This window comes from Tympanuchus pallidicinctus, unplaced genomic scaffold (genome assembly GCF_026119805.1).
Source record: "Tympanuchus pallidicinctus isolate F22 unplaced genomic scaffold, pur_lepc_1.0 scaffold14, whole genome shotgun sequence".
Lineage (NCBI taxonomy): Eukaryota > Metazoa > Chordata > Aves > Galliformes > Phasianidae > Tympanuchus > Tympanuchus pallidicinctus.
The window spans coordinates 9,190,244-9,204,492 of record NW_026294659.1 but is presented as its reverse complement, the minus strand read 5'-3'; the positions used below and the strand labels follow the sequence as shown (position 1 = coordinate 9,204,492).

Below are 14,249 nucleotides of genomic sequence, written 5' to 3'. Positions count from 1 at the left end.
GTGCTCCAGACCCCTCACCAGTTTCGTTGCCCTTCTCTGGACACGCTCCAGGACCTCAACATCTTTCTTGTAGTGAGGGGCCCAAACTGAACACAATACTCGAGGTGCGGCCTCACCAGTGCTCAGTAGAGGGGGATGATCACCTCCCTGCTCCTGCTGGCCACACCATTTCTAATGCAGGCCAGGATGCCATTGGGCCTCTTGGCCACCTGGGCACACTTTTGGCTCATGTTCAGCCGAGCATCAACCAATACTCCCAAAATAATGAATTATTTTATATCAATACAATTTTTTAGTCCTCTGAGATCCACAAGGTATTCTATGTCTGGAATGAAGAAACTGTGAACTTTTGTCGTATGGGCCACGTTCTTCGTGAGAGTTCTGGAATGGTGGGAACAGAACAAGCAGTCTGTGACCGGTATGGCCCCAATGGCACAAGTGCTTTCAGCTTCTGCTTGCTTCTCCTCCTCTTCTTCCACACCTTCCATCTCTTCTTCAGAGCTGAAGTCTTCATCAGAATCCATGTCTTCCCAGCCTTCTTCTGAATCCTCTTCTACCTCTGCTTCCTGTTTTGCCAGCTTCTTTGCTTGTTGTTCAAACCATTGTAGCTGCAGAGGCTTCTCGGTTTGTTCTTTACTCTGCAATGGACTGACGCTTTCCACAGGAACTGGAGGACTGCTTGCATGGTTAGGAGGTAAGGGTGCCTTCTTTGGAGATGAGGATGGCTGAGCTCTAACTGCTTGCTGTATAGTTGTGTTCATTTCATCTTTGTCTACACTCTCCACAGTGAGCCCTTTTTCCAGGTTCTTCTCATTTAATATTTTCACCTTCTTGCTGATGACTTGAACAGCTTTCTTCTCCAGATCCAGGTGCTTCTTGGACTTCAAGTGATTCTCACAGGCGTTGAAGGTGGAGAATCTCTTGCTGCAAACCATACAGTAGGTGGCAGTGACTTTGTCCTGCTCCTCAGCCACAGCCCTTTGTGCTAAGACTCTCTCCTGGAAGTTCTCAGCGGTGACAGGAGGCATGTCGGCAACCTTGCGCTTCAGGTTGTAGCAGTGCCAGTCTTCCTACAGTTCTTTCAGAAATAAAATATATTTAACAATAATCTCACCAACGCTATCCAAGCAAGAAACCAGCCTTACCCAAAGGACCAGAAGCTGGGGACTTTATGCACAGAGCCAGTCTCTTAGGCTTTGGCTTCCATCCTCTTTCCCTGGGAATGGGAAGATTCATTCTCCAGGTCAGCCAGAATCTGATACAGTCATCACTGTGAATTTGTCTCACTGTGAATCATGAGTTTTCTGTCTGGAGGTATTTCCCAATAGTTTTCCTGGGAATGGGGTTCTTCTGTGCAGTTCTCTGGTTTTGAGAGAGCCTTTCATCAACATCTGCCCAAGCCTTGCTTTGCAGTTTGCAGTACATGGGAGAGTCCTGAGGTGATGAGAAAGCTGGAGGCTGAGATCTCCTAAGCTCCGGTCTCTTTCCTCCAAGAGACTTCAAACTGACTTCGGGTACTTTATGCTAGCTATATCTCTTCTGTGGCAAAACTGAGAGGGGATGATCTGGCTTCATGCACTTGTAAAAAGCTTGAGAACTAAGAGCATTAACTTCTCCATGCTGACTAAAAAAAGGCTTGCTAAACACATTGAAACCAATTGAGGAGCAGAGCCAAGTTAATCCTGGAAAATGCTCACGGTAGCTCCATGACGCACAGCCATGCAAAAGCAGAGTGGTATTGCTAACGATCTGCTCTGAAAGAACAAGGAGAAGATGCAATGAAATTCTGTGGAGGGGGACAGCCCTTGGGGTTGTGTGAGTGGAAGTGAGGGCTGCTGCTACGAAGCTTCTCACACTGCATCTTTATTATTTTGCCCTTCCTCACATAAGATGTTCTCTGTAGGGAATTTTTGACGTTGTTCCATCTGCCTTCTGAATTCAGGCTCAGGGAGGCCAGGCAAAAGTTACTAGAAACAAATGCTTTCTCCTTTGTGGGGGTTGTGGGTCCTGGTCTCCTCCCTGAAGAACATTTTGTACGATGCTACTGTTCGTTGTTATGCAGTTGTACAAATAGCACCTAAATACCTGCAGTGCCCCAAACACTGTACTTTCGAGGAATAACAGTTAGTCTCCATTTTTAACTCTCTAGCTGAAGCCTCAGAAGGCATATTCATAGTGGACTAAATATATTTGGGTGAAACATTCACTCTTCTTTGAAAATAATTGTGAGAAGCTATAAGCTCTTCCATGAAAACAGCTCACTGAAGCAATAGCACTATCCAGCCAAAACATGTGTTCATATCAAGGTTCACATGAAGACATGTGAAGCTCCTGAAGAATGTGCACAGTACAGAAAGATGTTTGCTAGGCATAGCCTTAATAGAGGGCTCTGTGTCAATGCATACAAAAATGCAGTGAATACAAAGAAAAAGAAAAAAGAAGCAGAAATAAAACCTCAGATACATACAGAATTTTGGAGAATGGAATGATGGGAAATGTCAGAGAGAATGGGCATATGGGATCCGAAAAAGGCTTGAAAGCTTGAGAAAAGAGCTAGTGATGGCTTTAAAATAGGAGAAATTTAAATTAGATGTTAGGGTTTTTTTTTACAGATAGGACAGTGAGGCGCTGGCACAGCTGCCCAGAGAAGCTGTGGTGCCCCATCCCTGGAGGCTCAAGGCCAGGTAGGATGGGGCCCTGGGCAGCCTGAGCTGGTGGGGGGCAGCCCTGCCCATGACTGGGGTTGGGGTGGGTGGGCTTTGAGGTCCCTTCCAACCCAAACCATTCTGTGATTCCATGATTCTATGGCTGTGTGTGACTCCCCTTGGGAACAAGCAGGCTGCCTTTTGGTACATGTAAATTAAAGAAACTGAATCCAGGAAGAAACCATCATTAATTATTTCAACACAATCAGTACAAGGGACCTCAAAACTTTGCTAGTAATTTGAGTAAAATGGAAGTTACAAATGCTAGAACAGGAATCTGCCACTTCTGCTCATTTTTAACATACTTTATTTCCACCAGTGAGTTCTCAATAAGCAAAAAAACCCCTTTCCACAATGGAAATTATCTTCTAGAAAGTACACTGCTCCAGTAATAAACAGGCATCACCCATGTGATGTGATGTGTTCTACAACATCTGTACCACACAACTTGAATTTCAGACTCCAAATAGTTTATCACACCTCTATTTGGTTCAGCTTCTTTGAATTAGTTTCTGTTGCCTTGCTGTTCAAGGACGACAGCCAGTTTAAGCAAACATTATCCTCCTTGTACAAACAATGCAGAAGTCCTTTGATGGTATTTGTTGGTTGGAAAGGTTTCCATAGGGTCCACTTCCTCAAGACCCTGCTTAATTTTCAAATTTGCCCTCCAACCAGGTTATTCAATTACATTCTTACAGTCTGCAAAGTCAGCTTAAGCAGCTCCCAGACTTCAACGTGGTAAGACACGAGGTGTCTTCTTTAGTGCGTCACCTACACACCTCAGCTCTCCATAGATAATTGGAATGCAAATGATGAATCTGCAGCTTAGCTATAGAGCCTTTAAGGATCTCAGTTTCCTTATTGATAAAGCAGGAGCTGCCAAGCATTGCTTTATGTGTCACTTTGCCATAAATACTATAGCCTAAGTAATCACAAGCTGGTATTAACTCTCCACCAGACTGACATCTATAGAAGGTGAATTTGGGCCAGTGTCTTGGATGAGAACCCCCCCCTTTTGCTGCTGTTCTCCATAGTTGGGACACAAGAGCCGAGAAGGCAGGATAGATCTGACTTTTTTCACTTACATCATGAATGTCACAGAGTGCATAATATGGGCCCAGGGAAAGTAGTCTGGGTATGCATGTCTCTATCTTCTCAGCTGGCCAGGCAGTTTCTTTTGGTGCGTTTCCACAAAGTAGAAAATAAAAAGGCAAAATCTGAGACTGAAATGAATATCTATTCAGTGCCAGTATTTGCTAGTTTTTTTTTTGAGAAAAATAAGAAATGCTATTAACAGCTCTAAAGAAGCTCTAAGAATCAGTATTACTGATTCTTGCTTGAAGGTGCCACACAACCCATCTCATGGCATGTTAGAGATCTCCTGTATGCATTCATCTCCCTCTTCTTCTCCAGTGAGTCCAAATCTGCCTGCTTGGCTACAGTGAGCATCAGTAGAACCACTTGGTTTCTCAGGCTCACATACCTCTTTGCAAGTGTCTCTACAGCGAAGGCATTTCCATCACACTTCTCCTTAGGCATGTATTTAAGATTGTTGTGGGCAAAGCAAAAGCAAGGGCTGCTTTAGCAGGACCACAAATACCTGACAATGAGTGACATCAGTGGAAATCAAGGACCAGAGTCCAAAGGTCTGCAAAGTTTTTCTCAGTTTGTGTTCAGATGAGATTTAAATACAATGGCCTCCACTCTTTCCTTCCTTTCTCTGCTGCAAATCAAAACAAATTTTCCTGAAACTAATGAGGTGTATGCTACAAAAAGCATTCTATCAGAGTGGGAAATTGCATCTACTGCTTTCCCAAATTAATGTGCCTCCCTCCCTCTCTATGACAATGAGTTGATTTGATAGACATCTTCTAACCTGTGTGACCTTCCCTTTGCATTCTTCACAGTGAGATTCCTTCTGCTTCTTCTCCACTCGGTACTGCTCTCTAATCTGACGACAAGGCAAAGTGTGGAACTGGGTGAGAAAAACTCCTGAGGCTGTTTTCATTAACATGGAGAAAAGATTCAGAATAGCCTTGTTACTTGAATGGTTTAAAAAAAACAACAACATAGCAGAGAAACATCAATAGCACTCATTCTGTTGTTTAAGTCAGCTCTGATCCATCCATCAAGAGTTTGAGGACTTTAAGAGGCCATGGGGCTCTACTGCACAGACACATTTTGCTGCTGTCCTTGTCACTGAGCTCAAAGGCTCATTTTCCTGAGGAAGACATAGAGGAAACTTCTCTAGGAGCAGAAACTTGCCTGTTATTCCCAAAGGAGGAATATTCACAAGCAACATTTCGGTTCACATTACTAGCTCATGATAGTTTGGTTGTTGCAAGTTCAGGGCTTGCATATTGCCCTTCCCATGCATCAGGAACTCACATGCCATGGTCGGATTGCACCTCATGTGTGGGCAGAGTTAGGCTGTAGTAATCATCTTTCCCATCCAGAATGACACAGAATCGTAGAGTCATTAAGGTTGGAAAGGACCATTAATACCATCTAGCCCAACCATGACACAGCCCAGACCACACGCCTAGCCAGGCTCTGACCACTTTGCTGAAGCTGCTGTCCTCTATGATGAGTGATGTTTCATCACTCAAGAGGCTTGAAATGGCACACATACTACTTGTAGAGGCAGATAGAGGCTTTTGTTAATTACTCTGACAAATTCCCTTGGAAAAGCTGCAGCATACAGGCAAGGCATCCAATTCCCTGGCTAGCCAGAGGCTATCCAGAATGCACAAGCCCAAGAACCTGACCAGCATACTTAACAGGAGCAAATTTGCTCCAGACTCTGCATACCAATTAGAAGCTATTTTTGGTGTTACCGTACTAGAACCACAACTGGTAGTAGCCCTTTTATTGGGTGAATCAGAGCTGTCACCCAGACACCAAAATAAGAAAACAGAGCTTCATGAGCAGTCTTTGCAAACTAGCAATGAGTGCTTTGGCAATGACCCCGATTCAGTTGTTTAGAAATAGGGAAGCTCCTTTGGAAAGGGAGACTGTGACCTTCTAAATCCAGTAATCACTGATCACCACCAGCTCAGTCTGGTTGGAGCAATTTACCAAAATTACGATAAGTTCATACCAAATTCATTCCATATCTGTCTGTCCCTCCTTATTACTAACATTTCACAAATAGCACAGAAAATGCAACAGGACAACATTTTACTGCATTTGTTAGAACAGAACACTTCATCGTTGTCAGGCAGACAATCAAAAGTCCAATGCTGAGGATCTGGTGCACCTTTAAAAGGGCGCAAACGATTTAACACAAATGAAAAATAAATCTGGCCTGTCTTAATAAAGATCTCATAAATATACCAAAGAATTACAACGAGATATATCAAGGTAGGAAAGATGTCATTCCAAAACAGACTTTTTCGTCAGGCAATGCTGTTTTCCCACTTCACAAAAAACACGGGCAGAAGCGGGGGGAATATGCCAGGTAACAAATGAGAGCAAGAATCAAAATTCTGAGGGACGCAGCTAGTGGGCATGGTGGTGATAGGTTGATAGTTGGACTAGATGATCTTTGAAGTCTTCTCTAACCTTAATGATTCTATGATTCTATGCTCTTCGGAGATGCTCATAAAACATCATGAAGTAAAGACTACTCACTGTCCCTCCAAATTTGTGTATTTTAAATACAAGCATAAATACTTGCACATATATAGCCCAGTGTGTGTGTGAGCATGCGTGTGCTTGCAGCTCCTGAGTCCTGAGAGTTAGAGCTTCACACAGGGAGGAGCAGTACCATCTACCAGACCACCAATAGTTTCTTACTCCTGTATGAGTTATTACAGCAATGTCAGCAATGATTTTACATTTTGATCTACATTTGTTCAAGCCAGTCAACCTTTTCTCCTAGAATCTCTGCAGCCAACCCCTCATTGCAACCTCTTAATCCTCAGGAAAACCTTGAATTTAAATTATGATATCATCTCCTCCTGTCTGAAACAGCTCTAGGTGTTGTTTTCTGATGGGAAAAACATCTTTTGTATAGCAGAGCTTTGCAGAGGGCTATTGTCTGCAGAGTTAAGAACCTCCCAAGGCCAGAGCAAAAATTAGGCAGTTTACATGCAAAGTCTTCCTGGAGCAATGAAAATGCAGTTAAAAAGTGAGAAAAGATGGCATTAAAGCTTAAGTTTACTGCGTAACACCAGGTATGTCTTTTCCATAGTATAACTGAGACTGGTATAAGGAGGAGCATGTCTTTCTTACAACAATTTACCCAGCATTCATTTTTTCTTGAAATTTAAATTGCCATCTGATCCAAAACTTGATTCAAAGACGATGCTGCTATGCTTGCAAAAAAGCTTATATTAAGGATTTTCTGTTCGTGTATTCCTGTGCCTTGTCTTCCCATACACATCTGTTGTCCCATTTCCAGCTTTGTGCAGCTGCAAACATTATGGATCAAAGATAATACATGTCCTTTTACAGTGGCACAGAGTAAGGAAGAGCTCAAACACTGAAATAAAGATGCTCTTTCATTGCAGCTCTCTCCAGTCTGACACTTTTCCTCTTTAGTTTGCACTATTTCCCCTTAGCTGGTCACTGAATACAAAAATGCAGTATAATAAATTTGGTGAGAACACGCAAATGGAGGTTTTACATCTTTAGCACGTTGGGCATAGTGTATCAGTTTTTAATGGAACAGACCCAGTGGCATGGTGGTTTGGGGTAAATACTCAGTTTTTTAATTTTTATGAGAAAAAGTAAGAGAGGAAGAAAGAAAAAGAGAGAGAGAGTTCTTTTGCACCTGGGAAATATGAAACTAATTGTTTTTTCCCTTAAGACCCTGCACAGACAATAACAATGTTTCATGAGCATTTTCAAATAAATATATATTGTGAACCAAAAAAACCCTACCCTAAACCAATTCTGAAGATTGAATCTCACAAACAAATTTTGCCTTTGAGATTTCAAGCCCAGAAACAAAAGAAGGATTTAAAACGGTCAGAAAGCAGTGCTAATTCTGTCACTTCTGAACAACATTTCTTTTGCTTGTAACAAAATTCTTGAGTTTACTTGTTTAAATTCTTCCTGGATAGCAAGTAGTTTAAGAAGCTTCAATTTCTAGTAGACCTACAAGTTAGCCCAACTTACGTTGTGAAATTAGTTACAGTCACCACCTGCATATCAAAGGAAGTAAAACAGTCCTTAGTAACTCAGAGAAAAAAAAAGACAATTTTTGCTAATGAAAGGATGAGAAAAGATCGACATCATTCTCATCCCTGTATGAAGGAGCAAAATGGACAACCTCCTTCTAGGAAGGACAGATTTTAAACAAATGAGTGAATTGGGGAAAAAAAAAACCTAATGAAGACTAGGAAGCTACATGGACTACACTTCAAGCTGGGAGATATAAAGACAAGCTACCACCCAACTCAGTTCTCCCTCATTTTTGGAGGATATGGTGTAATGCACCTATTTTTTCAGAACTGAAACAAATCTGCAAATCTGTGTCTGATGGCACTACAGGGGGGAGTGCCAGGCAAGACCTACAGTGGCTTATAATGAACAATATTATAACCTAATTTTAGCTTTACAAACTTGCAGGTGAAGTAGAGGGGATGAACTTCTTTAAATAAGCCCAGCAAGCAGATAGCCTGGACTTACTCACACACTGCACCTCTTAGGGTGGCTGGTTCAAATTAAATCATTAGCTGAGAAGAACTAATCCTGGTAGGTTTAGAAAACCAGCTTTAAATTTGGCCTGCTAGCAAAATTCTGAATGTATTTACTCTGGATTCTATTTCTCAACCCATATTAAAGCTCCATAGCATAATCAATTATGGGCTTATTGCAAAGCACAATAGGATTCAATCTCCAGGAATGCCTCAGGGTATGTCTTAGAAGGATGATAAAACTAACAGTAATGGGTCTACAGCTTCTAAGGCTAATTTCCACAGTTACAAATTTTATAAATAAATAGAAGGAATGTCAACTCTCAGTCACTCAGCTTGAGGTCTCTCATACTGATAACTCTTCTCAGGCACTCTTCTGTTTCTCAGATATATTCCACTTTCTGTTCACAAGCCCCTGGGACTTGTTCAAAGCATTTCTATTTCTACCTTTCACATCGCTAAATGGAGCAACGAACAAATGCAACCAGGAATATAGAGCAAGTACAGCAGATACTAGTGCTCTCCCTTGTATTGAAGTTGCATTTCGAGCTACAACTATGCCAACTGCAACTGTGATTTGATGAGATCTCAAACCATGTAGCATGAGGCAGACAACAGAGGGGAGGCTAGCATGCAAAATACAAGAGCTGCAAGAAGTGACACTGGTTTTCTCCAGTATCTCTCTTTGGTGGCTAGAGGACACAAGAAACAAGACTCCTAAACTCCCATGCTGTCTGCCGGAGTTCCTGGGATTACTTCATACCGCGTGAAGGGTAAACGTGAGAAGTGTTCTTCCATTCCAACTGCAGCTTCATGGTGGTCTCCTTGTCTGTAGAAGGGTCTGTGCACAATGAAGAACTGGGAAGAAGCTATGGGTGTTAGCAGTGGGTAACTAGCAGGGAGCAGAGGTCCCCACCTACCAATATGTTTCACTATCTAGGGATGTTTTCTTCTTGCTGGAGCTTAGAATGCAGGATGTTGTGGAGACACTGATAAAGCTTCTCACACTCTCCAGTTATTACTACTTGCTGCTCTCCAGTGTGATCAAAGCCAGCATACAGCTAGGGGAGACTAGGAGCATATGAAGTATGAGGACATGACCAAGATGGTCAAGAACACAGGGAACCAGGTGGTTTCTCTTCAATACTGCCAGTTAGGAAAAAGGACTTTTGGAGGAACAAATGAGCTTCATGTGTCAGCTACTGGTTACATGGCAGCTGCACCACTGCAGCTCTTCTTAGAGATGCCAACACAGACAAAGGAATATGCTACTCTTACTTGATGGTGTGGTTAAAATCTCAGCAACATTTTGTTTGTGTTGTTATCCTGAGAGGGTTTGTACCAGAAAAAATGAAAGCAGAGATACAAGGAGAAAATTTGCTTCAGGTTGCTTTGAAATCTCCCATTATAATGTCATCTGCTGTTAGAATTTTGGACAATGAATGTTGAACTTAAAAGACTAGATTAAAAACCATAGGGAACTAACATGCAATTGAAATGGCCAACAAAAACATATCAAATACACATGACATCTTCGAGATATAATATAATGTAATTAGCAAAAGCTCCATTTGGAATCTGAGAATGTCAAATCCTTGCCCCTGCTTCTCGCTTGGTTTTCTAGCATCACAGTAGTCACTTGATTTGTCTTTCCATGATATCACTGACATACAGTCCTACTTGCTCCTACACCTAGCTGTGAAATGGGGTTTAAAACAATTAACTACCCACATGTCTTATTTGATGCCAAAATTAATTAGTTCCTTTGTCTATGAAGAATTCTAACGCTGTTATTGCCATCAGAGTATTCCTTCTAGACAGTAATTGCATTTTATGAGGATACTAATAGTGTTTCTATGCAGTTACACAATGGCTGTCTTATCACCTACAAAGAGCATCATGCTTTGCATTGGATGTTTACATACAAGAAGAGGAAACCTTGGAGGAGGGGAAATTCCCAAACTCTTTCACCAGGAAACCCTCAGTGAAAGACAAGATTTTGCTACCAAAATCTTAGGGGAGTTCTACGTTTATAAACATGCACATATTTCTATCCCTGCACAAGTTCAGCAAAAACTGTCCTGCACTTTGAGACATCTGTATTTTAAAACACTACATACACTTTCCACCTATTGATACACAAGAGCTGTGCATGGTGAAATAGCAAACTGCCTACTCATTATTCAAAGCCTCTCTAAGCCAGTGTTTCAAAAAGACAGATAGATCATTTTTGGAGCCTCTTTTTGTAGAGCTGAAAATTGCCAGAGAGCATTCTGGCTGCTTCGTATCTCATAGAACTGTGGTATCACATTACGAAGGATTGCAGGGTTGCAAGTCACAGTTAGCACCAAGGCTGATGGTTGAACCCTGTATGTTAAGTTTTCAGTCTATTAGCCCACTTGCTGCCCTTTTCAGCTTCATTTTTAGCAGAATCACACAGACTGGGAATTGCTCAGATAAATAAAGTGTGGTACTTGCTCCCCATTCAAGTAAATCCAGCTCTTTGCAAGTACTGATAGGCCAGTGACTTCGGGAAAAGGACCCAGTGGCTCTTTCATCTGTCAGTGTAATCCCCCCTGAATTGTCAGTGGTACCATTTGCATGGAGAGACTTGCAGAACAAAGCAAAATTTTCTTTGTGTCATTAATGTCATTCCCAGTTCTGGGCTCTGCAGTTGCACCTATGCCAGAGGAAGACAATGTCATTTCTCCAGGAGCCACCTTCTGAGACTGCAGCTGTGGGGTGCAAAGCCCAAATCACCAAGCTTGCCCAGGAACGCAGACAGAGTCACTACTAGAGTAAGAAGCAGTGCAGGACAACATGGTGGTCTCCTGGGTCTTTAATATGTCTATCATGTGGAGTGTCGTAGAGCTGAACAATATAGGCCTTTTAATTAGAGGTGGAGGCAGATACCTCATGCATCCATGCCAGAAATATCCAACCTGCCTGCTTTAAATAGCTTTTCATCCATGGCCGAGCTCTTTAAACTTTCTCCTTTTATTAAAACAGCTCAACTGAGACCATTTTAATGTGCCCCCATCTAGTTATTTTATTGGAAAATATTAAAAGTGTGGACCAGGTGAAATTAAATGCTTTGAAAGTGGAAATCAAGCAGTACTTTCAGTTTTTAAAAGCAGCTTCCCTTCCTCGTGCTGATGCACTTAATATTATCCTCTTATTTAAGAGGTATTGTTTGAGCCAAAATTGTGAATAACACTGTAATGGGCACGAACAAAGGAAATGATAAGTAAGAAGAATATAGCTCGTTAGAGAGAGTGTGATTAAAAGGATAAATGGACTTACAAAGGCTTGGGCCATTTTTCTCTGGTTATTAACCAATCCTCTTAGCATTCCCTCCACAAACGTTCCAAGGCTGTGTAGGAATAAAGGCAGGAGAAGCCAAGTATAGCAGGTCCTGCTCTGGCCACTGCCATCAGCAGGTCACCTCTGAGGAGACTGAAAGGGGTGCACAGAGCAGAGCCTTTCTTTCTGGTAGAGCAGCTATATCTCTTGTGGAAAGGACTGAGGTAAGATGCCACTTTCCAGACTGGCATGTCCTGGTGAAGGCTTAGCTTGGCTGATGGAGTCAACGGTGCTAGTCCTACCCCTGTGCCAGGTAGTGTACGTGCCCAGGAAGGATGGGAATCTATCCACATTGTTTCTCTCCAGTGAATGCCCCAGCTCCTTCAGTTATGGGCAAACCCTGGAAGAGCTGTCCAAACATTCGAGGAGCTTTCCCACACTGAGCAGGCATTCCCTTTGGCATTGAAGTAACATACACACTGGTGGTAGAACAATCAATGTCTGACACACTTGGTGCATAACACCCTTTCTAATTAGAGGTGTGACATGGTGTTGGTAGTGGGATCTATCACATTTTTGTGGCTTCCATTATCCAACACGAAGAAACACTCCTCTAGACAAAAGCACAGAATCAAGATTGATTGGAATAGATAATCTTGAAGGTCTTTTCCAACCTTCACGATTCTAGGATTCTATGAGCAGGCATGGTGGGGGTGGGATAATGGTTGGATTAGATGATCTAAGAGGTCTTTTCCAACCTTAATGATTCTATGATTCTACGATCCTAAGATCTGGCAAAGAGCAGTCTCTGAAGCTGCAGAGGGAGTGAGGGAACTACAGGGCACAGGGTCAGTGACACAAAAGGGGATATTCTGGTGTCGTCAAGCTGTAAAGTCTTGCCATTAAAACATGGCGATCCCACCTACCCTGGCCTTTGGTGAACATGATACAAGATGCAGTGAATTCATTATGTTGTGGTCCCACTGAAGGGACAGCTGTAGACATTCATATCATGGTGCTCTCACAATAAAGGAAAGGAGAGCTATGGGAATAGTGCCAATGCACTTTTTTAATGAGCAAAGCAATAAGGACATAGTAATACAAATAAAAAATGTAAAATATGACTTCGATTTGACCTAAAGAGGATATGGGATATGGACAATAAATAAAACATTTCTGAAACTAAGGAATAAATCTATCTGTGGGAATTCTTAGGGAGGGGAAAAAAAGCATTCATAAAAATTCACTCCTCTCTGAGCTGCAGCCCTGAACCTCCCATGCACTAGATGGGAGACACTGATAAATCTGGGAGGCCATACGTGCCAACCAGCTCATATGTTTTCAGTGAGCAATGACAGGGAGCCAAATTGCTTTATTCCGATTAGTGAAGGTCCTCTGACTGCAAAATACACTATGTGAAAAAAATATTGAGTTTTAGTTCGCTGACACATCAATTTAAGAGAATTATTGCTCTCACATAGAGGCCAAAGCATGTATCTTCCTTCATGTATGTGCAGTAAAAACTAATTGTCAACTTCTACGTAGGGGTGAAAGGAGAGGGAGGGATGGGAACGGTACCCTCCAACCCACAGCAGCATGGTCTGACTTGCGTGCTAGCTCACATCGCAAGCAGCGGGAACTCCTGGCATTTTGTTTTATTCCTAAGCACAAAATTAGCTCCCCATAAAGGGCCTAAGCATGACTCGCATTTCTGAGCTGTTTTTTCTCTGAAGAATTTTCTAGAAAGCTCTTTCATTCTGCTTCTTAGCCATAAAGTCTCACCGATGGCAAAAGAGACCACTAATGAAATCCACGGCCGGATTGTCTCCTGCTGCGGCTTCAATCCCCTCGCGATCCTCACAGAAGTGACTGTAGGGGGCAGGGTGCCAAGGGGCCTGCGATGGGTGGTCATCCTGGTGCCTTGTCCACTCTGACACCCCATGATGCGATGGGGTCGGCTCAATTATGCCATTTCCCTATTTGCTGCGATGCTCCCCATGCTCAGAGAGATGGGGGAGGGGAGTCCTACACACACTAATACCGCTCAGACAATAGGCATGCGAAATTGATGTTCATGCAATATCTTGAAGTCTCCAGAGATTCGTATTTTAGCTATTGTATGGAGAGCTTTGCTTTCATTGCCTCTCTCCTTCACCTTTGTTTCCCGGCTCGCCGTCTCATCTCCCGCCCTGGCTGGGGCTCTGGCTGCTGCGGGATTGTTCATTGCATATTCAGGAGCTCTACCGGTGCAAAGCAACTCATTTTCATCACCTGAAATCCACACCACGAAGGCAGAAATAATCAAATATTTTGAAAAAAAAAAAACCAAAACCTGGTGAAGCAAAACACTGCACATTAATTATTGTGAGGGTTATAGGATAATAGCTAATTATTAATTATGCTTTCCAGAGATTCCTGCCTAGTACTTTATTGAAATCATCACCTAGGCATTGAGATTTGTATTAATTCTTCTAATGCAGCATTTTACAGTTGCAGTATATACCATGTTCCCCTTTCTGCTGGTATGTTTTTCCCTGTTATAAAGTAGGAACTGCTCTTGCCTATGACGAGAAAAGAATTTACATAGCATACAATG

The 14,249-nt window shown here is 42.4% G+C and overlaps 1 protein-coding gene across 1 annotated transcript; it reads right to left on the bottom strand.

The window, feature by feature from the left end:
• Positions 1-269: 269 nt before the first annotated feature.
• On the bottom strand, positions 270-5,100 carry LOC128076572 (cytoplasmic 60S subunit biogenesis factor ZNF622-like). The gene is made up of 3 exons (XM_052674367.1): positions 5,023-5,100; positions 4,582-4,656; positions 270-1,070 (listed from the first exon to the last, which is right to left on the bottom strand). Exons 1-3 carry the CDS (start codon positions 5,098-5,100, stop codon positions 270-272), a joined length of 954 nt encoding a protein of 317 aa, XP_052530327.1.
• Between the last annotated feature and the right edge of the window lie 9,149 nt (positions 5,101-14,249).

Coding starts and splice junctions, on each gene's coding strand:
- LOC128076572 (XM_052674367.1), bottom strand. CDS start 5,100: ATGGCATGTGAGTTCCTGATGCATGGGAAGGGCAATATGCAAGCCCTG. Junction 4,657..5,022: donor AACCAAACTATCATGAGCTA/GTAATGTGAACC, acceptor CCTTGTCGTCAG/ATTAGAGAGCAGTACCGAGT. Junction 1,071..4,581: donor GCAAAGGGAAGGTCACACAG/GTTAGAAGATGT, acceptor AAAGAACTGTAG/GAAGACTGGCACTGCTACAA.